The sequence below is a fragment of the Trichomonas vaginalis genome, chromosome VI (genome assembly GCF_026262505.1).
Source record: "Trichomonas vaginalis G3 chromosome VI, whole genome shotgun sequence".
NCBI classification, from domain to species: Eukaryota; Parabasalia; order Trichomonadida; family Trichomonadidae; genus Trichomonas; species Trichomonas vaginalis.
Genome location: NC_067208.1, coordinates 11,799,571 through 11,818,581, shown reverse-complemented (window position 1 = coordinate 11,818,581; position 19,011 = coordinate 11,799,571). Strand labels below are relative to the sequence as shown.

Genomic DNA, 19,011 nt, shown 5'->3' with positions numbered 1-19,011 from the left:
TCGTCATTTTCAACTTCTTTAGCATATTCGTCAGGAGTTGTCTTATATTTGTTAGGAACTGTCTTTGAAAGTATACCACCTTGAACTTTGACAAGTTTGAAACGAGGTCTGGCAATAGTAGTTTTATCTTCTGCTTGCAGTGTGTACATTTTGCCATGTTTGCCTAAAACTTCATAATATTCTCTTGTATACTTTCTTCTATTTTTACGAACACGAATGTGAGTACCTGTCGGGTTCCCATTGTTGTCATAGTCAATAGTATTTTCATATGGGTCGCGTTTAGGTATTTCTATTTTTACTTTGTCACCTTTCTGAAGTTTGAAGCCCGGCATTCTTTCTTGTTTGTCTCTTTTGACTAAATTATTAAATTATAGTCTTTCTCTAAGTCAGGGTTGTTTTTCATTTCTTCGGGGGAGTGGTTTCCCAAACCTTTTTGTTTACGGCTATTGTAAATATTTAAAACTTGTCTCATCTTTGCCATGGAGAAGTGTCTATATTTGTCGTCATATGACATTTCATTTGCTTCACCACCTTGTGGTTGGTTTAAGTCTCTTAACATTTTTATACAACCGTCAATGACACCAAGAGCAGAATGGTTTTGGTCGACAATGAAATATTGGTTTACATTTTTTGAACGCAGATAGTTTTTAATATCGTCTGATTTGAAAGAACTTTCATAGTCAGATGTCAGTTTTGTTGGATGGTATTTGTCAACGAATATTGTCAAAGCTGCTAAGATATCTAAAATATTTTTGGACTGTAATGGTATGGCTTCACAGTATCTTGTGTTTTGACCAACAAATATTAGCCAGTATGGAGGTCCATCTTCTCTATACCTCGGAATGTTTTCCAAGATATCCATAAACCAAGCATTTGGTGTTGAACTAAAGATTTTTACCATGAGTGCTTTCTTTGTCGCTTTAGAAACATAGGGGTCCTTGTTTGGATTCGTCATTTTTTAACCCATAAGAAATGGGTTTATTTGGCGCATTAGCAGGAGTCGCATCTAGATTTTTACCCGCAGTGGGAACAATAGCCAGAGGTGTATTTGGAGTTGGAAGGAAGATTTTGAGTACATTAGGTATACTTAAAGAGAAAGCACAACCTATTATACAAACTGTACAGAAAGGTTGGGATGTAGCACGAGATGCAACAAATCTTATTCCAAATCCTGAAACAAGAGGAAAAGTTCAAGGATGGATGGACAATGTAGGAAGACAAGCAGGAAACTATTATAACAAAGCAAATGACTACTATAACCAAGCAGGACACTATATGGACCAAGGTGAAAGATTCTTTAACAGAGGATATAACCATGCACAACAGTGGGTAAACAATAACCAACCTCAACCGCCTCAAACGTGGGGAATGTAAAGTTTTTTACTGAGATGAAGTGAACAATACAGCATTGAGACAAATGGGTTCAAGATGGATTTGTCGGCTTCCAGCAGTTACACAACGTGTTTGTCAAGTTCTTCCTATACCTCAGGAAGTTTTAGACCGACTTAAAAAACAACAACAACCAGTTGAAAACAAACCAAACTAAAATTTTTTACTGAGATGAAATGACCGAAGAAGTTGAAACGGTAGATTTGACACCACAAACAAAAAGTTCAGAACCATTGTCAAAACCTGTCAAAGAACTTACAGATGAAGAGAAAAATTCAATAATAGAAAGTGCCAGGTCTGGAAATACAAACCCTAACTACAAAGTCACTTTTCATAAAAATGGAACGGCAAGTATCTCAAAAAAGAAACAGACTCTCACAAATAAAATATTGAAGTCTGAAGGAGCTTTCGAGACAACAGATGGAAAAGTTTACTTCACTGACCAACAGTTCATTATAGAACATCTCATTGACTTAGAGTCGAAATATTCTAAACTTTACAACAAACACAAAAAGTTGAAAGGAAAACAAAAACAAATGGCATATGATATTTATGAAGATGTTGACGACACAACTATTCCTGCAAGTGAAGTAAAGTCAAAGGAACCGAAAAGTGACGAAAAACCAATAGAAGAAGAGAAACCAAAAACTGAAGATAAACCAAAACCAAAGTTTAGTTTGGAAACTAAACCAAGTCAACCTTCATTAGCTGGTATGGGTTGGCGTCAAAGACTTATGGCAGCAGGCGGTTATGTAAAGTAAAGAGAAAAAAAATATTTTTTTATTTTATTTGAAATGTACGCTGAGTTTGTTGGAGAAGACCGTTGGGAAACTTGTTTGTTAGATGAGAAATATGAAATTCACTGTTGTGAGTCATTTGAAGTCAGAAACAAAAAGACAAAAAGAGTTTTAAGCGAATGGGAGCGAAATAACGGATATGCTATTATGAAGATGAGTGGAAAAAACTATTTTAAACATATTGTCATTGCAACTCATTTTATACTGAATCCTAACAATTTACCTTTTGTAGACCATATAAACCATATAAGAAACGACAATAGACTTGAAAACTTACGTTGGGTCACTCGTTCTGAAAACAATAAGAACAAAAGCAAAATTGGAGATATTGTATTCGAATTTGTCGACGAACTAGAAGATGAAACAATTGAAATTACAGACTATGGCGAGCATACGTTTGAGTTTTACTACTATAGCGAAGAACAAGACTCTTTCTACTTTTATACCGGCGTAAACTATAGGAAATTACAAGTATATTTTACTAAGGAAGGCTATGCTTATGTAAACACTAGAGATACAGATGGAAAATGCGTTAAAATACTTCTTAACAAATTCAAGAAGCTATATGGCATACCATTTTAAAACCATATATTTTTACATATATTAAATGCTTCAGGTTGAAAAACAAAGAACAAAAGTAGCAGATACAAAACCGTTAGACTATATCTTTACAAATGCTGGTAGGACTGTTTCAGATGAAGAAATTTCATCCCGAGCATACAGGTTTAACTATCCAATTCGTTGGCTTCAAAGTCCTTCAGATGCAAAGGCAATAGGATTTAGAAGAGTTTTGTTTTCAAATAGAACTAACGCGTTTATGTTCGCAGTATATTTTCATGGGCAGTATAAAGGTTCTGATGGTCTACTAGACAAATTTGATGAAATGAGAATCTTTACAGTTCGTTCAGACGAAAGTCTTGAGAAAACTCTAAATGACTTTCAAACTCAAATAAACAAATATTATTGGGAATTTCAAGAAAAATACGACTCTTTACTAAATGGAACGTACTATCTGAAACTAGAATATGACAAGATGAACTCCACCGTTTCATTTCAAAAGATTGAAATTAACCCTCCAAGAGATACGGAGTTTTTATTTTGGGGAGTAGACAAACGTTCTTGGGCACAATTTCTTCGGTTACTAAACCAGAACGAACCATTACCACCAGATGGTCCATTTAAATTTATACTTCCACCAGCAGATTTGACAGTTTATAGAAACGTGTTCGACCCTCAAAATGTTATGTGTCATGCAAGTTTCAGTTCAAGCAACAATAGTTTTCTATGTATCGGTAAGGACTTTTATGACTTTGCTTCTAAATTCTACGAACCACCTAGTAACAGTTTCTCTGACTTTCAAGTTTGGTTCACAACAAATGGTGTGCAACATATAATACCATTGTACTATGACTTTTATCTCGAATTGTCTTTCATATACAACTACGGAAAAGTGCTGAAAAAGTATTGAAAAATATATTTTAGGTGAAGTGGTGAGATCTCACCTCTTTTTTCACCCGTTGAATTTTCATGAATTTCCTTAAGATAGAAAAAAAGTGAGTTAAAATGAGATTTTTATCGTTGTGGTCCGACGGTTAAGCCACAAACGAATGTCCGACGTACCACCAAAAATATATTTTAGGTGAAGTGGTGAGATCTCACCTCTTTTTTCACCTCTTTTTTCACCCGTTGAATTTTCATGAATTTTCCCGAAATAAAATAAAAAGTTGGTTTTTTTAAAAAAATATTTTTTATTTTTATTGTAAGAACTGAAATGACAGTCGAAGCAAAAACGTTCACGAACAAATCTAATGGCGAAACATTCACAAAAGGCACTTACAACGGTATTGAAGTCTTACGTAGAGACAAGGATGGTTATATAAATGCAACAAATATGTGTCAGCAGTTTAGGAAAGACTTTAGAAGGTTGTTGGAAAATAAGTCCTGGGAAGAGTATTTTAAGGCATTTTGTGAAGAATATACCAACCCGCGGAATTCCGCGGGTTGCTTTTTATACAAAATTCATGCAGGAATTCCTGATGAAATCAAACAGGTTAGAGGAACGTATGTAGACCCAAGACTTGTAAACTATATAGCAATGTGGGCTTCTCCAAAATATTGTATAGCAGTTGGAAAAATTATGGACTCCATAGACAAGAAAGTTCATGAGAAATTAGATGAAGAAGAACTTGAAGATACAGTAGAGAATGCTAAACCTTTGTTCGAACAAGAAGTTAGAAAAATGTGCGAAAAACAAATAGAACATGAACATGAGATGTGTTATGGTTATAAAGATTCTCCATACGAACTAGACCAATGGGAACAAGAAGATTTAAAGAGAGAATTTAGAGAATATGAACTCGCTAAGATAGCATTTGAAGCTGCAGAAAAGAAGTTAAAAGTTTGGGGTCGTTTTGTACAAAAATATTGTGAGTAAATGAACCATTTATTTTTATTGAATTCGGCAAAAATATATTTTAGGGTAGATGGTTTTTAGGTGGAACCAGGTCCCTCGGTCCCTCGGTTAAACGAACTTCTCTGAAAAAGTGTGACAACATGACATTTTGACAACAACACAGGAAATAAACTTCATCGTATATGTTTTGTCAAAAACTTCTTCTTCGTAAATGTTTTGTCACCCGTTGAATTTTGTATAAAAAGCAACCCGCGGAATTCCGGCGGTTGGTATATTCTTCACAAAATGCTTGTTTTGTCAAGACTTCATCGTATATGTTTTGAAGAACTGAAGGTGTCACCAGGTCCCTCGGTCCCTCGGTCCCTCGGTCATTTTAACTTCTCTGAAAAAGTGTGACAACATGACATTTTGACAACAGTCCAGGAAATAAACTTCTTCATCGTACATGTTTTGTCAAGACTTCTTCATCGTAAATGTTTTGTCAAGACTTCTTCGTATATGTTTTTGTCAAGGTTTCATCGTATATGTTTTGTCAAGGTTTCATCGTAAATGTTTTGTCAAGACTTCTTCATCGTAAATGTTTTGTCAAGACTTCTTCATCGTAAATGTTTTGTCATGACTTCTTCATCGTAATGAGCGTAAAGGACCCAAAAATAAAGTTTAGGTGAAGAGGTGCGATCTCACCTCCTTTTTCACCTGTTTTTTCACCTGTTGAATTTTCATGACTTCTTCATCGTATATGTTTTGTCAAGACTTCTTCGTATATGTTTTTGTCAAGGTTTCATCGTAAATGTTTTGTCAAGGTTTCATCGTACATGTTTTGTCATGACTTCTTCGTAAATGTTTTGTCAAGACTTCTTCGTAAATGTTTTGTCACCCGTTGAATTTTGTATAAAAAGCAACCCGCGGAATTCCGGCGGTTGGTATATTCTTCACAAAATGCTTGTTTTGAGGTCGAGCCACTTTTGGCTCCACCGTATTTTTCAACCAAAACTCATGAATTTCCTTAAGATACAAAATACAAAAAATAAAGTTAGTTTTTTAAAAAAAATATTTTTTATTTTTATTGTAAGAACATGTTAGCAACAACAGCACCAAACTCGTTAGTCATGAACCCAACTTCAATGTTAGTAGAAATGAAAAGCTTCATTCCTTCTTCATATACTTTCGAAACAGAAATCCAGAAGATAAAGCAAGAACTTTTAACATGTAATTTAGACTGTAGTGCGAAAGATGAAACAAATGAAGAATATCTTTATGAAATGCAGGATATTATTGACCATCTACCTAAACTTCCTGAAATACAACAACAAAAGCTTACTATTCCTGAATTCGATGAAATAGAAGTGAAACCAACTGACTCAGTAGAAATAAAGAAGTTCATACGTAAGGTTAACTATGAGTTTCTTGGATTTCATTGCAACCACAAAGTCATGGACAAAGATTGCGACATGTTATATAAGAATGTTTCTGACATATATAAATCGGAGGAGTTTAAGACCTACGACAACTTTGTTTCGTTAGTTGCTGAATGTGTATGGCAGATAAGAGATAAAGATAGAAGATGTAAAATATGGAATGAACAAATAAAACCCGCAACTTTTGAGTTAAAGAAAACCATTGACGCTATAGTTGTACTTGCAGGACAAATTTCAATGTACAATGCTAAAATGAACCCACAATGTTCTAAATGTAAAGCAGCAATGAGGAAATATAACTACTCCGTCAAAGAGATAGAACGTATGAGAAACGACTATGCAGACTTAAAGAAAGAAGCAGAGAAACCAGCAGAAGATAAAATGGACATGTTAGAATTTCTGAACAAAAACTATCCAACTGCTGACGATTTCCTTCTTTCAGATGTCAAGAAGAAATATAAAGATACATTCAATATTGTGAAAACTTTTGACATACTGACAGAAGAAATAGAAGCTACAAAACTGTTTAGAATTTCAAATATACATCGTACAATTCATGTAAAACGCTTATAAAAAAAGAGGTGAGAAAACAGGTGAAAAAACAGGTGAGATCGCACCTCTTCACCTAAACATTATTTTTGCTGAGTAAAATGACCAAATTTCATTATATAACTGTTATTTTTTTACGAAGAGAACTTTGACACTTCGTCAAAAAAATCCCTGAAATCATATCTTTTATACAAAATTCAAGAGGTGAAAAAACAGGTGAAAAAGGAGGTGAGATCGCACCTCTTCACCTAAAATATATTTTTGTCTGATTTACGCTCATTACGAAGAAGTCTTGACAAAACATGTACGAAGAAGTTTATTTCCTGTGTTGTTGTCAAAATGTCATGTTGTCACCATTTTCAAAAAGATGTTAGTTGACCGAGGGACCGAGGGACCGAGGGACCTGGTGACACCTAAAATATATTTTTGCTGAAAAAATGACCAAAAATCATGATATAACTGTTATTTTTGACGAAGAGAACTTTGACACTTCGTAAAAAAAATCCCTGAAATCATATCTTTTATACATGAAAATCGTAAAAAATTGCGATTTAGATTTTTTTCGGGGTCGCCTAAAATCCCTGAAATCGTGAAAAAATGACCAAATTTCATTATATAACTGTTATTTTTTTACGAAGAGAACTTTGACACTTCGTAAAAAAAATCCCTGAAATCATATCTTTTATACATGAAAATCGTGAATTTCCTTAAGATACAAAATACAAAAAATAAAGTTAGTTTTTTAAAAAAATATTTTTTTATCTTGTATGTAAGAACAGAAAATGACAAACACTGAGTTTGAAACAGTTAGAAAGATAGACAATGACACCAAAATGGTTAGAATTGGTGATTTAAACGTAAGATACTCAAAGAAATACAACAAATATTCTTTGTCAGACATTCTAACACTATCTGGAAAGAAAACATCCCACGACTGGGTTAAAAATGCTTCTACTCAGAAAATTTTGACAAGAAATCCTGAGCTTATGATATCGGTAAGATTCTATGGAACTGCAGCATATCTCATCGACAAAAGTCTTATACCAATAGTTTTGTTATGGTTAGACCCAGTTGTTGGATATAACTTCATAACATATGGTTCATTCGATACGGAACGTTGCAGTGAAGGCTTACTTTACATCGTTCAGAAACCGAAGGACTTCAATACAAAAAGATATAAGATAGGAAGAACATATAATATAACTAAAAGATATGACAGTATAGTCAATAGAGTTAAGGTTGTGTTTGTTAACGATATGAGAGCTGCAGAAACAGAACTACTTGAAAAGTTTGAGAAAATGTATGGTGCTCCCACGAAAGGTAAAGAAACGTTTGAAGTAGATGAGATAGATAAAGCTATAAAATTGTTTGACGAAGTTGCTGAAAAATACATGTAAAGCGTTTATTTTTGGTCTTTTGTGAAAGTCAGGAAATAACGCTAATTTTATTTTTTCTATCTTAAGGAAATTCATGAAAATTCAAGAGGGTGAAAAAACAGGTGAAAAAACAGGTGAGATCTCACCTCTTCACCTAAAATATATTTTTGCCGAATTCTGTATAAAATTCTGAGTAAAATAATTTTTAGGGCATGTGTCAAACCGTTGAGTTTTGACAATACTTGTACTGTTTCAGAACAATACTTGTACTGTTTCAGAACAATACTTGTACTGTTTCAGAACAATACTTGTACTGTTTCAGAACAAATTTCCCGTAAAAGCTCTCAATTTGTGAGAAATTTGTACTGATTCAGAACAATACTTGTACTGATTCAGAACAATACTTGTACTGTTTCAGAACAATACTTGTACTGTTTCAGAACAATACTTGTACTGACAGTAGCAGAGATTTTTATCGTCCAACCTTACAAATGTAAACTTATATCGTTCTATTTTCTTCACTAGGGTCTAACACCAAAGTAACCTTACAAATGTAAACTTATATCGTTCTATTTTCTTCACTTGGGTCTAACACCAAAGTAACCTATGTACATGAAATTTCACTGCATAAAAGGAAAAAACCTGCGCGAATCGGGATTTGAACCGAGGTCTTCGACGCCTGTAGCGAGGTAGCCCATACCACTGAGCTATGAGCCGCTTGCATATTTTTAAGTAAAATATAGTATATTTGTCATATAGTGAAGGATGACCAAACTTAAAAAAAATAACGCTAATTTTTTATAAAATATTTTTTTTATTTTGTATGTAAAGACAGATATGTCAACAACAGAGAACACAACAACTGCTATCGTTCATGAAGATATAAATGAAGAATACGAGTACATACAGTATAACAAACAGTTACGTCTCATTCGTTCGGTCAAAGACGACATGTACCAAATGCAAAGTATTTTGACAGCATGTTTTGCTCCAGATACTAAGCTTCCTAAAGACTGGTTTGAATTAAATAGCACTCATGAACTCCTCAGTGAGTTCGAACATGTAGAACTTAAAAAGATGTACCAAGACAGACAAAACTTACCATCACATCTAAAAGGTATATATGTTCATAAGTTCCTAGTTAGTTCAATAGCAATGTGGGCTTCACCTCGTTATGCAATCTACATACTTATGCTACTTGACGAACTTTGTACAAAGCAGAGAGAAGATATGATGAAAGAAGACAAAAACATACAGAAAAGAATACCACGTTCGGTACCAAAAGGAAAGGAAAAGAACTATAAGTATATGATTTATACTGAAGAGATGGAAAATGAAGAAGACAGAGATATGGTTATGTTGCATTTAGTCAGAAGAAACAACAAAAGCTTTTACGACCTTGCTAAGATTTACAAATCTGACAGAAATTGGTTCTATCGCGAAAACTTACCGATTTCAATGACACCAAATGAAGATGTGAAACAAATAGTTCAAGATACGTTACCTCAAACACACTATGATATTAAAGGTTGTACAATACTTACCTTCAAAGAAGATTTGCCGCTACTGAAAGAAAAAATAACAGAGTATTTTGACAACTTCAAACAAGCAGAGTAAATGAACCATTTATTTTTCAAGCTTGACTTCAGATGGCTCAGGTAGCTCTATAAGGTAAATTGTCTTGTCAAATCCTTCTGGCATTCCGAGTCCTTCCTTCCGACAGGAAAAGTTTTTCTTTCCGACAGGAAAAGTCCTTCCATCCGACAAGAAAAAAATTTCCCGACAACTGGAAAAAAATTTCCCGACAACTGGAAAAAAATTTCCTGTTGTTCGTCCGTAAACCATTCAAATTTTCGAAAATTGAGAACTTTTTGGTCGAACGACAGAAAAAATTTTTCCTTCCGACAGAAAAAGTTTTTCCTTCCGACAGAAAAAGTTTTTCCTTCCGACAGAAAAAGTTCTTCCATCCGACAGGACACAAACGGATGACTGACGTTCCTCTTCCTGAATGTCTTCCAAAGCCAGAAGAACCGAAAGCTGCAGAACCACAACAGACTAAGACCAAACACTTACATTTTCAAGCTTGACTTTTTACAATTTGAACTTTGTTTGCGTAGATATGAATTCTGAAAGAAGTATGAGGGTCTTGTATGACTTTGTACTTCTCCCATAGTTCATGTCTGTCAAACTTACCTGCCATGGACTCTTTCATAAGTTCCATGAAATCGTCTTCGGACAATCCGGGGAAAAGTACAATGTCAGTAAGTATTCTCTTTACATCCTTACTTAAACTCTTTGCTGTCTGTACACAAATGACAACTGAGATGTTAAAGTGTCTGAGCTTCTTAAGAATTCGACACATATCTTGTTCTCTGTTCTTTAACAAAGGATGAGATGCAAAGTCGTCTAAGATAAGAAGACATCTATGAGGGTAAGTCTTCCAATCGTAAGATTGCAATTTCTTCGAAATGTATTCTATCTCTTTCTGTTTGTTTCTGAAGTGTTTCTTCTCTAATATTCTCTGCATTTCCTCATTTGGGTCTTTAAACTTCGAATTTATATACTCATTTATAGCATTGTACTTCAAAACTCTTCTTTGGTACTTCTTTATCCAATCTAACAACTCAGAGTCTTTTATACATACTAACTTAGACTTCTTTATAATATCTTTGAACGAATTTACGGTTTGGTCAAATTGACCAGAAGTACTACAAATGACAACTAACTCATAGAATGGGTTCTTCTCATCTAGTTCTTGTTGTTGTGCAGCCATTTTAAGATAAGTGAAAGTCTTACCCGACCCAGGTGGTGCAATTAGACCTGTTATACCATTCTGAGCAAATAAGAACTTGTCATGTATGGGTTTTATCTGAGCATTTTCTAATTTCACCTTGTTCTTATTTAAAACATTCTCAAATTTTTTGTCAATGTCAGCAAACTTTTTTTCTAACATATTTTTAGAAAAATTAAAATTTTTATCTTTTAGAAAATGTCTTGCGATTTCGCTATCTATATTCGAGACAAGCTTTTCGACAGCAAAACATCTGTCGACCATAAAATCTTACATAGTGTAAACAAGAAAGGTGAATTTGTTCTAAAGTTCTGTTTCTGGGAATATGACAAGAACCATAAAACATTAAGCAGAGAAGTCTTAAAATTTGTCAATGACAGACTTGTTGACAGAGATGACGCCTCTTGGAGAGATGAAGTCCAAAAAAACTTCTTAGAATGCAAAGAAGACACATGCACTGTTCTTGAAGATGAAATAGAAAACAGAATAGAAGAGCTATTAAAGGACAAAGAACTTTTACAAAAATATGGTTCTGAGAAGTTTGACATAACTCCACCAGAAAAGAAGAAGAGAGAAAAGAAAGAAAAGAAAGTAGAAGAAGAGAAGAAAGAACCTGAACCAGTTCCAGAGAAAAAGAAATTTGACATGTAAAAATAAAATTTTATTTTTAGAACATTTCTGGGTCAATGTCAATGTTCTCTTCCTCTTTAGGAGTAAACACTGGCTTAGACTCTAAAATCTTTTTACCCAATTTACCTTGAACTTCAACTATCTTAGACTCATAATATTCATAGTCGTCTGCTTTCTTTGGTTCATAAGGTATAACAAGTTTGTATGCTTTGCCTTCTTTAAGGTTTGAGAACCTTCTGTCAAAACTTTCTTTGACTGCTAACAAACCTTCTATGTCTAAGTCTTCAAATTTCGCACCATTTTTAGTCACAATAGCAAACTTAACTGGTTCGATGTTCCAAACTTTGCTGAATGAAGACTTTTCAAAATGGTAGAAGTAAACATTCAAATATGTGAATGGGTCTAGTTCTTCTTTAAGTCCTGACATGTACTTGTTTACTGAGATGAATTTTGTCATCTTTTCTATCGGATAAAAAAAATATTTTTTTTTAAATTTACTCAGAAAAATTTTTCTTTGTATATACACCATTCTGTACGTCTAAAAGATTTTTGACATTTGCCAAGAATGTTCGTTTAGAAGCTGTCATATAACCATACTCTTGACAATATTGTTTATACGAATCGTACAATGACCTTTCATCTAAACACTCAAAGTCAGTTTCATCTATGAACAGTTCATATACACTCTTGTTTGCTTCTAACAATGTTTGTCTCTCTTCGGTATGTGGAATTTGTCTTGGATTGAACTTAGAAATATCTAATGTCATGAAATATGAGAACAAGTGGTTGTAAAAGTCAGATGTCAAAGTTTCTGCTAAGTCGTCAAAATATTCTGTATCTTGCATATGAGCTTCTGACGTTCTGACAACTACATATCTTCTGTCAGAACTTTCTAACTTCATCGGAACAGCATTGTTTGAAACCATAATGAAATTTGCAACATTTTCACAAACTCTTTGGTCTTTATATTTTCTTTCAACAACTCCAACTTTGTCTGTTATAAGACTCTTCAAAGCATCTGAGTTCAAAACTTTTGTGTATCTATACTTTGAAGTTCGTTACATACTATAAGTTTCATATTCTCTATTGAAGAGTTAAATTTACCGCAGATGTTTTCTAAGTTTGTCATATTCGGATTCGAATAGCCCTCTAACAGTTTGCACAAAATATCTGTAAAGAAAGTGTTCTTACCAGTTCCTTGTTTTCCAATTATAATGAGAGCAGTTTCATTTTTAGCACTTGGATGTTGTAAGATGTTTGCAAACCAACATAAGATATACTCATAAACCTTTTCGTTTCCATTGCATATAATTTCTTTGACATGGTCTAACCAAGCTTCTATAACATTTTCTTTCCATTCTACTTGTTCATATTTATATCCAGTGAAGATAGAATAGAAGTTTGGAGAAGGTGTATAGAACTTTATACCACGAACTGAAAAATCTTCAAGTTTTGACAATAAGATATCCCAAGCATCTAACATCTTCATGCCAACTTGTACGACTTTTATTTTCTTAAGTTTCTGTTTACATTCTTGTTCTGAAACTATTGTTGCTCTTGGTTTGTTAAAGACTACATCCCATTCTTTCATAACATAACATTCTGGGGCAGAGTCGACATAAATGACTAAACGTTTCAAATTCTCGACTGCTTTGTTATAGTCTCGAAATGGACACATATTTCTGAATGCTTGGAAGTCATAAAAATCTGAAACATCTATTCTGTACATTTTTTATAAAAATAAAAAAAAATATTTTTTTTTATTCTTGACTTTGTTGTTGCATTTGTTGCATTTGTTGTTCTTGAGCTATTTGTTGTTGAAGTTGTTCTTGTAATACAATACTTTCACCAGTTGCATCTTCCAATTCGAAACTTTCTGCCGTCATTGACAAATACATAGGACATAAAAGTTTTACAGGAACAAAGTTTGCGTCAACTAAGGTTAAGTTTATGTTTGCTAAAGTGTTTGAGTTTACTAAAGCTGAAAATTCTGCATTCGAATGAACAATAGGCAAACCAGCAGAGAAAGTGTTGTTTATACGCATAAGTATCTTTTGGTCATAGTAGTTTCTGTCGACATTCGAATAACACTTTGAACCTAAGTTTGAAACAATATATAAAATAGGTGTACTTAAAGTCAATGGAATAGACATTCCTTGTATGACACCTTTTCCTGTTATAGGAAACTGTTGGTAGTAAAAACCAGATATAAGTTTTGTATTATAGCTCATATTGTTTATAGTAAACTCAGTCGGACATCCAAACATAATGAAACCTGCTCTAGTTGCAGCACATGTTACACTCGTCCTTAAAGTATTAAATAAGTCAACAAAACCTGTTGGTGGTATATCTGAGTAAGTATCTTCAAAGGAGTATTTTTTACCATTCACAACAACAAAGTCTTCTGGTGTCAAAAGAGCAAAACAGGCTTTAGTCGTCATTGTGTTTAAGGTTAGTTTACAATACCGTCCTTGAGGACTTTGTAAGTTTGTTGTTATAGAATTATATGACTCAGGTTTTTAGTCGTAATAGTATAAACCACTATGTCTTTCTGCCATTTACATATATTTAAAAGTTTTTCTGAAAGTGGAGAAGAACTTCATCTAAACTTTCACATGCGTTTCTTGAAGTTCTCTGTCTAAGAAGTTCAAATATTTTGTAAAGACATAGAACTTTCCTTTGTCTACACGAACAAACAAAACAGGGTCTTTCATATCGTTCAAAAGTGTTGTAAAGTCCTTTACATGAAATAAAGTCTATATTATTTTTCTTCAAACATCTTTCAAGAAGTTTTGACATTTTTACTTAGCAAATAAATTTTAATGAAATGTTGTGGTCGTCAAATATTTTTATAACGTCTGGGAAACTATATTTAAGTTCAACGTTTCACCTCCTTTCATAACGTATATCTTGTCAATGACATTATATGAAACACCACAGCAACTAATGTCGGGTTCTATTTCTTTGATGTTTATATCGTCTGCCTCTGTCAAAAGTTTCAATAGTTCTTTCAAAACTTCATGAGGTGCAATGACATATGAGTTCACTTTTACAGGGTTGTGTTCGACCAAGTTTAACATTATACTTAAAGCTTGACAAATCTTCTCCTGAGTTTGAAGTTTGTCTTTCAGTTGTTGGTAGTCGTTTCGAATATCTGCAACAGAACTTAAGTCTCTGCTAACTTCAGGGTATGTTGGTTGTTCTTTTACAGGAACAATTGTTATACCATCTTCGTCTTCGTATGGTTTCCCCACTTCAACATCTCTTTCTTTGACATTGACAATAACACTTTGACTGTTTGTTTGAGTTGGTGAATTTAACTTCACATCTGCCACCGCCATTAAACCTTTTGAAACACTTACGCTTCTATTTTTCGGAAATGACATTTTACTTAGAATAAAAAGATGGATGTATTCGAGTATCTCTTCGAATTGAAGCAGAACAAAGTTTACACAAACAAACAATACAAATACATTGACAGAATAGTTCTTTATACAAACAATGGAAAATGTTATAGAATAGCAGTCTTTGCTGAACCAAAATATTTTCATAAAGCAAAGAAAGTTGGTATAACCGAAATGGTGAAAGTTCTTGAAGCAGACAAAAATATAACTTCAAAACTTACAGATATTTCTAAAGGAAAGTTTATAATACAATATTATGTCAAAACAGGTGTCATAACTATTTACGATGGAGAGAAGTCAGTTCAAGAACAACTTACTGACCTGCTGCCAAAATCTGCTCGATGGAAGCTGTCGTTATACCAATCTGAGGAGCTCCAGCAGGTTTCATCGAACGAATCTTCAAAAGAGCATCTTCCGTGAAAAGTGCTATTGGTTTTGTAAACTTCTTTGCTCTCAGTTCATATGGACCGTCTCTGTCACCAGTATATTGTATTTGTACAGTACCAACAGTTGAAATACCACCATAAAGTCTTCTGAGTCAGCAAATGGAATGCCAAGCCAAAAGTTTTGAAACGGTCTCCATTTGTATATTGAGTTTTTGACTTCCTGTATGGAGTCCATACTTTCACATATGGCATAATAGAACTTTGCATTTCAGGGTTAATGGTTGTTGTGAAGTGTTGTTAAAGTTCATAGCATCTAATGTCAAGTTGTATGACCTCATATCCTCAACTGTAGAATATTCTTCTCTTGGATAATATTTGCCATCTATGTTTATATGATATTTAATACCGGGGTTGTAGAAACAAGAATAGTCATTTATAGTTCGTCTGAACAGTACAAACATAGTATCTGCGTGTTTCATTGCAGTTGTTAAAGCAATATCTGTTCTTGCACCTGCGGTTCCTGGATTTTGGTTTCCAACCTCACCTGCAAAGTCTTTGACAGATATTTGGTGTATAGGGAACATAAGTGAACTGCAATATATTTGGCAGCTAAAGCATTTGAAATATCTGGGTCCAACATATAGACTGCAAGTCTGCTTTCTATTCTCTTGCATTCAAACTGTTCGCATGTAAACCTAACTGGGTCCAAGCAGTTCCAGCAGCATTGAATAATAGTTTACTTCAGTGTTGAGGTTTGAGAAACCAAAGTCTAAGTCAACTTTGTCTTTGCAAAATTCGGCGAATGACGTTTTATTTGTTCCCTCTACGTCTGTAATAGTGAATGGGTCTTGTGTTGTGCAATGACTAAGTTATTTTTGCTTGGAGTAAGTTCAATAGAAATTTTCCTGCCCAGTTTGGCAAGTATCTTAAAAACCTGAAGATGAGGAAAGATGACAAAGGAACTCTAAGTTTCAGTTTTACTTTGGTTACTGCTGCTGCAGTTTTGTCCAGAAGGTTAACATAAACTCCTGAACGTTAGGTCAAGTCTTCTTATTTTCTCAATGGTGGCATACTGGTCTGTTTGTTCTCTAGCTTGTGGTTGTACTGAGTTTCTCAAAGCGAACCATTCATAGTTTGCCCATGTTACTGTTTGAACTAAGTCAGAGTTAGAATATATCTTATATCCCATGAAAACTTCTGGAGCATATTGGTATCCGACATAGAAAATTCCATTGCAACCTTTCTTGTCAGACAACTTGCAGAAGGTTTTATTTCAATGTCTTGTTCCACGTATAAGAATGAGTTGTCAATAGAAATAATATGAAACCTGTCGCAAGCAATATCTACTGTTGTTGAAGAACCTTCTCCAAACTCACCTACGTTTCCATAAGAAACAGCAGTTGTATATTCGTAAGTTCCAGGAACTATTTCTGACCTTCTAATGGCATTGTCGCATTCGTTATACCATTCGGAAACATTTCCGTTCATGGCATCCAAAACTGTTGGCGTTATATTCTGAGCGGCGTACATTTCATATGGGTAAAAATATAGAATAGTTGGATTTATGTGTCATAATAGAACCCACGTGGACCAAGCTTTACTTTCTTCCTGGCTGAGTTTTTAACTCTTCTTTTTCCTTCATTGCCACTACTTTCACTTTGTTCTTCACTACTTTCACTTTGTTCTACTCTTCTCTTCTTCTTTGGTGTCGCTTTTGGTAACTTGCCCTCTGCTTCAAGTTGTTGCATCTTTGCCTCATGTTCACCTAGTATGTTGTAAATTTTCCATGTCCTTTTTGCCTTTGGGCTCTGGTCGCCCATCTCAGGTAACCTATATCCTAGAAAGATTTTGTCATAGTTTGTATTTGAGTCTTCGCGTATTGTTTGCATGACTCTTTCCTGAGTTTCCGGTTCAAGCTCTTCAAACAGAGCTTGTCCATATGGAATAAGCTCGTTTCCAAATATATGTTTTTGTAGCCATTCTGGTTTTCTTTCCATGTTACCAACAATATCTTTTGTGAATGGGAAAGCTTTTACCCAATGTTTCAGTCTTGCGTCATTTATTTCTGTATTGGTTTTATTTTGTCAAGGAACATGTTTTTCAATACTAACATTTCATTTGGTACTGTCCATTTGAGTTTTCTTAAATATTCATCCCTTCTCGGTTCATTGTCTGCAAAGTAAGTTTTTATGACATTTTGTAAACTTTCGTTTGCAAGGTCATGTACAATAGGTTCTCGTCCTTCGCTCTCCCTAACTTTCTTTCTAAACTCTTCACCAAATATACCATCTTTATGGTTCTGTGTAGTTCTTTGAGATAAATGTTCTAGAACGTCAGGTGTTATATTTCCATCAGCCATGTTCATTTCATACTGGTCCAAAATATCTGCATCTTTCATATCTTTCAATGGCATTAAAGCCGCGCTGAAAATACCAGCTAAATCTGGTTCACCATTCACTTCCATTGCGTCTACAACTTCTTGGAATTGTGGTTGTAAGTTTATGAACCACCTATCCGGGTTAGCTTTATGACCCATCTCATTGTAGTTCCATAGTCTGCAGAAACAAAAGTAGGTTTGTTTCCATCTTGGTTAGGTTCTGAATGAACTTTAAACAATGTTTCATTTCTATATGTTTGTTGAAATTTAACCTTTTATTTTCACCGAGTCATCCAAAGATTGAACGTTATATGCTCGTAAGTAAAAAGGGTTGTTGTATTTGCGTACATTTTCTTTCAGTACTTCCATTCTATGCTGAATATTTTCATCTGGTGTTGGAGTCTTTGTATGTCGGCAAACATTTTTCGATATTCTTCTACTATGTCAGCCGAATTTTTTTTAGACTCTTGGAAAGATTCCATATTCACCTCATACTCTTGTTGAGGGTCAAGATTTTTCGGCTGTTCCAAATCTTCATCTAGTTCTGTGAAGTTAGTTTCCAAAGGGACTTGTTCGTTTCCTTCAGGCTCTTCTAGCTGTTGTTGCTGAACTATTTCTTCCATGTCTGGTTGTATCTGAACTTCTTCCTGTGGAGTTTCTTGTACCTCATCTGCTGGCATTTCATATATTCCGAGACCGTTTTCAACAAGTTCCCTATTTAAGTCATCCGCATTCATAAGCCTTTGTTCTTTCGTTCCGTCTCTATTTTTTACGCGTTTCATGAAGATAGTTGAATTGTCATTTATCTCTGACACCAAATATCTCGGAGTAAATTCGTTCATGTCATTTGGATGATATGCTATTAAATCATATCCCTTAGCGAGCTTGTATTTTCCAGGTTTGAAATTATATCCCATTTGGTGCTGAACCATAAAGCTAAATAGGTTCGGGTCAGTATTTCCTTCCTTGAACTTTCTAATAGCTTCTTTATATCTGTCACTAAAGTCAAGAGTATCTGGGTAACCATAGTCTTCTTTAAGCATTTTTAAGAAATCTTGGTTTCCTTGTTCTCTACTTCTTTTATGTCCTTGCTCTGTTTGTGGTTGTTGTTGTGCAGGATTTTGAACTGTTGGTTGCTGTGCTGGTTGTGGAGGTGGTTGTTGTGCAGTGTTTTGAACTGTTGGTTGTTGTGTTGGTTTTGGTGCATGCCTGTGTCTGTGTCCATGTGACGATGTAAATGTTTTAGGTAGTCCTGGTGCAGGTGCTTCTCTTGGAGGGTTTGGTGGTATATAAGTTCCACCAGCTGGCACATATGTTCCATCTGCAGCATAATGTCCTACCTGACTTTTCGTTTTTAAGAAAGCATTTACTAGGTCTGTTTTGGTCTGTTGTAACTCTTTTCTTGATTTCCACAACAGTTGCTCTAACGGCGTCATAGGCACTTTGAACTGCCTGTCTCGTTGCTGCATCTGTTATTTTCG

General features: G+C 34.4%; 11 protein-coding genes and 4 pseudogenes across 15 annotated transcripts, besides 1 other annotated feature; 8 read left to right on the top strand and 7 right to left on the bottom strand.

The window, feature by feature from the left end:
- Positions 1-17,751: part of a mobile genetic element that runs on past the window's edge.
- On the top strand, positions 973-1,374 carry TVAGG3_0849070 (uncharacterized protein; the record flags this gene model as incomplete). The annotated part of the gene is made up of 1 exon (XM_051249169.1): positions 973-1,374. The coding sequence occupies one exon, from the start codon at positions 973-975 to the stop codon at positions 1,372-1,374; it is 402 nt and encodes a 133-aa protein (XP_051084644.1).
- TVAGG3_0849060 (phage tail repeat-like family) lies at positions 1,566-2,150 on the top strand (the record flags this gene model as incomplete). Its single annotated transcript, XM_051249168.1, has 1 exon — positions 1,566-2,150. One exon carries the CDS (start codon positions 1,566-1,568, stop codon positions 2,148-2,150), a length of 585 nt encoding a protein of 194 aa, XP_051084643.1.
- On the top strand, positions 2,184-2,768 carry TVAGG3_0849050 (HNH endonuclease family; the record flags this gene model as incomplete). The annotated part of the gene is made up of 1 exon (XM_051249167.1): positions 2,184-2,768. One exon carries the CDS (start codon positions 2,184-2,186, stop codon positions 2,766-2,768), a length of 585 nt encoding a protein of 194 aa, XP_051084642.1.
- On the top strand, positions 2,794-3,414 carry TVAGG3_0849040 (uncharacterized protein; the record flags this gene model as incomplete). Its single annotated transcript, XM_051249166.1, has 1 exon — positions 2,794-3,414. A coding segment is annotated over one exon (621 nt), but the record flags the coding sequence as incomplete, so codon positions are not given.
- TVAGG3_0849030 (uncharacterized protein) lies at positions 4,126-4,620 on the top strand (the record flags this gene model as incomplete). The annotated part of the gene is made up of 1 exon (XM_001297548.1): positions 4,126-4,620. A coding segment is annotated over one exon (495 nt), but the record flags the coding sequence as incomplete, so codon positions are not given.
- TVAGG3_0849020 (organellar and viral DNA polymerase type B) lies at positions 5,676-6,590 on the top strand (the record flags this gene model as incomplete). The annotated part of the gene is made up of 1 exon (XM_001297547.1): positions 5,676-6,590. One exon carries the CDS (start codon positions 5,676-5,678, stop codon positions 6,588-6,590), a length of 915 nt encoding a protein of 304 aa, XP_001297548.1.
- On the top strand, positions 7,349-7,963 carry TVAGG3_0849010 (organellar and viral DNA polymerase type B; the record flags this gene model as incomplete). Its single annotated transcript, XM_051249165.1, has 1 exon — positions 7,349-7,963. One exon carries the CDS (start codon positions 7,349-7,351, stop codon positions 7,961-7,963), a length of 615 nt encoding a protein of 204 aa, XP_051084640.1.
- Positions 8,780-9,563, top strand: TVAGG3_0849000 (annotated as a pseudogene). The gene has a single exon. A coding segment is annotated over exon 1 (784 nt).
- On the bottom strand, positions 10,020-10,715 carry TVAGG3_0848990 (protein of unknown function, DUF4106 family; the record flags this gene model as incomplete). Its single annotated transcript, XM_051249164.1, has 1 exon — positions 10,020-10,715. One exon carries the CDS (start codon positions 10,713-10,715, stop codon positions 10,020-10,022), a length of 696 nt encoding a protein of 231 aa, XP_051084639.1.
- Positions 11,401-11,790, bottom strand: TVAGG3_0848980 (protein of unknown function, DUF4108 family; the record flags this gene model as incomplete). Its single annotated transcript, XM_051249163.1, has 1 exon — positions 11,401-11,790. The coding sequence occupies one exon, from the start codon at positions 11,788-11,790 to the stop codon at positions 11,401-11,403; it is 390 nt and encodes a 129-aa protein (XP_051084638.1).
- TVAGG3_0848970 (uncharacterized protein) lies at positions 12,468-13,092 on the bottom strand (the record flags this gene model as incomplete). Its single annotated transcript, XM_051249162.1, has 1 exon — positions 12,468-13,092. A coding segment is annotated over one exon (625 nt), but the record flags the coding sequence as incomplete, so codon positions are not given.
- TVAGG3_0848960 (uncharacterized protein) lies at positions 13,124-13,516 on the bottom strand (the record flags this gene model as incomplete). The annotated part of the gene is made up of 1 exon (XM_051249161.1): positions 13,124-13,516. The coding sequence occupies one exon, from the start codon at positions 13,514-13,516 to the stop codon at positions 13,124-13,126; it is 393 nt and encodes a 130-aa protein (XP_051084636.1).
- Positions 14,169-14,704, bottom strand: TVAGG3_0848950 (annotated as a pseudogene). The gene has a single exon. A coding segment is annotated over exon 1 (536 nt).
- TVAGG3_0848940 lies at positions 15,487-16,342 on the bottom strand (annotated as a pseudogene). Its single transcript has one exon. A coding segment is annotated over exon 1 (856 nt).
- TVAGG3_0848930 lies at positions 16,716-17,694 on the bottom strand (annotated as a pseudogene). Its single transcript has one exon. A coding segment is annotated over exon 1 (979 nt).
- Positions 17,752-19,011: the final 1,260 nt, after the last annotated feature.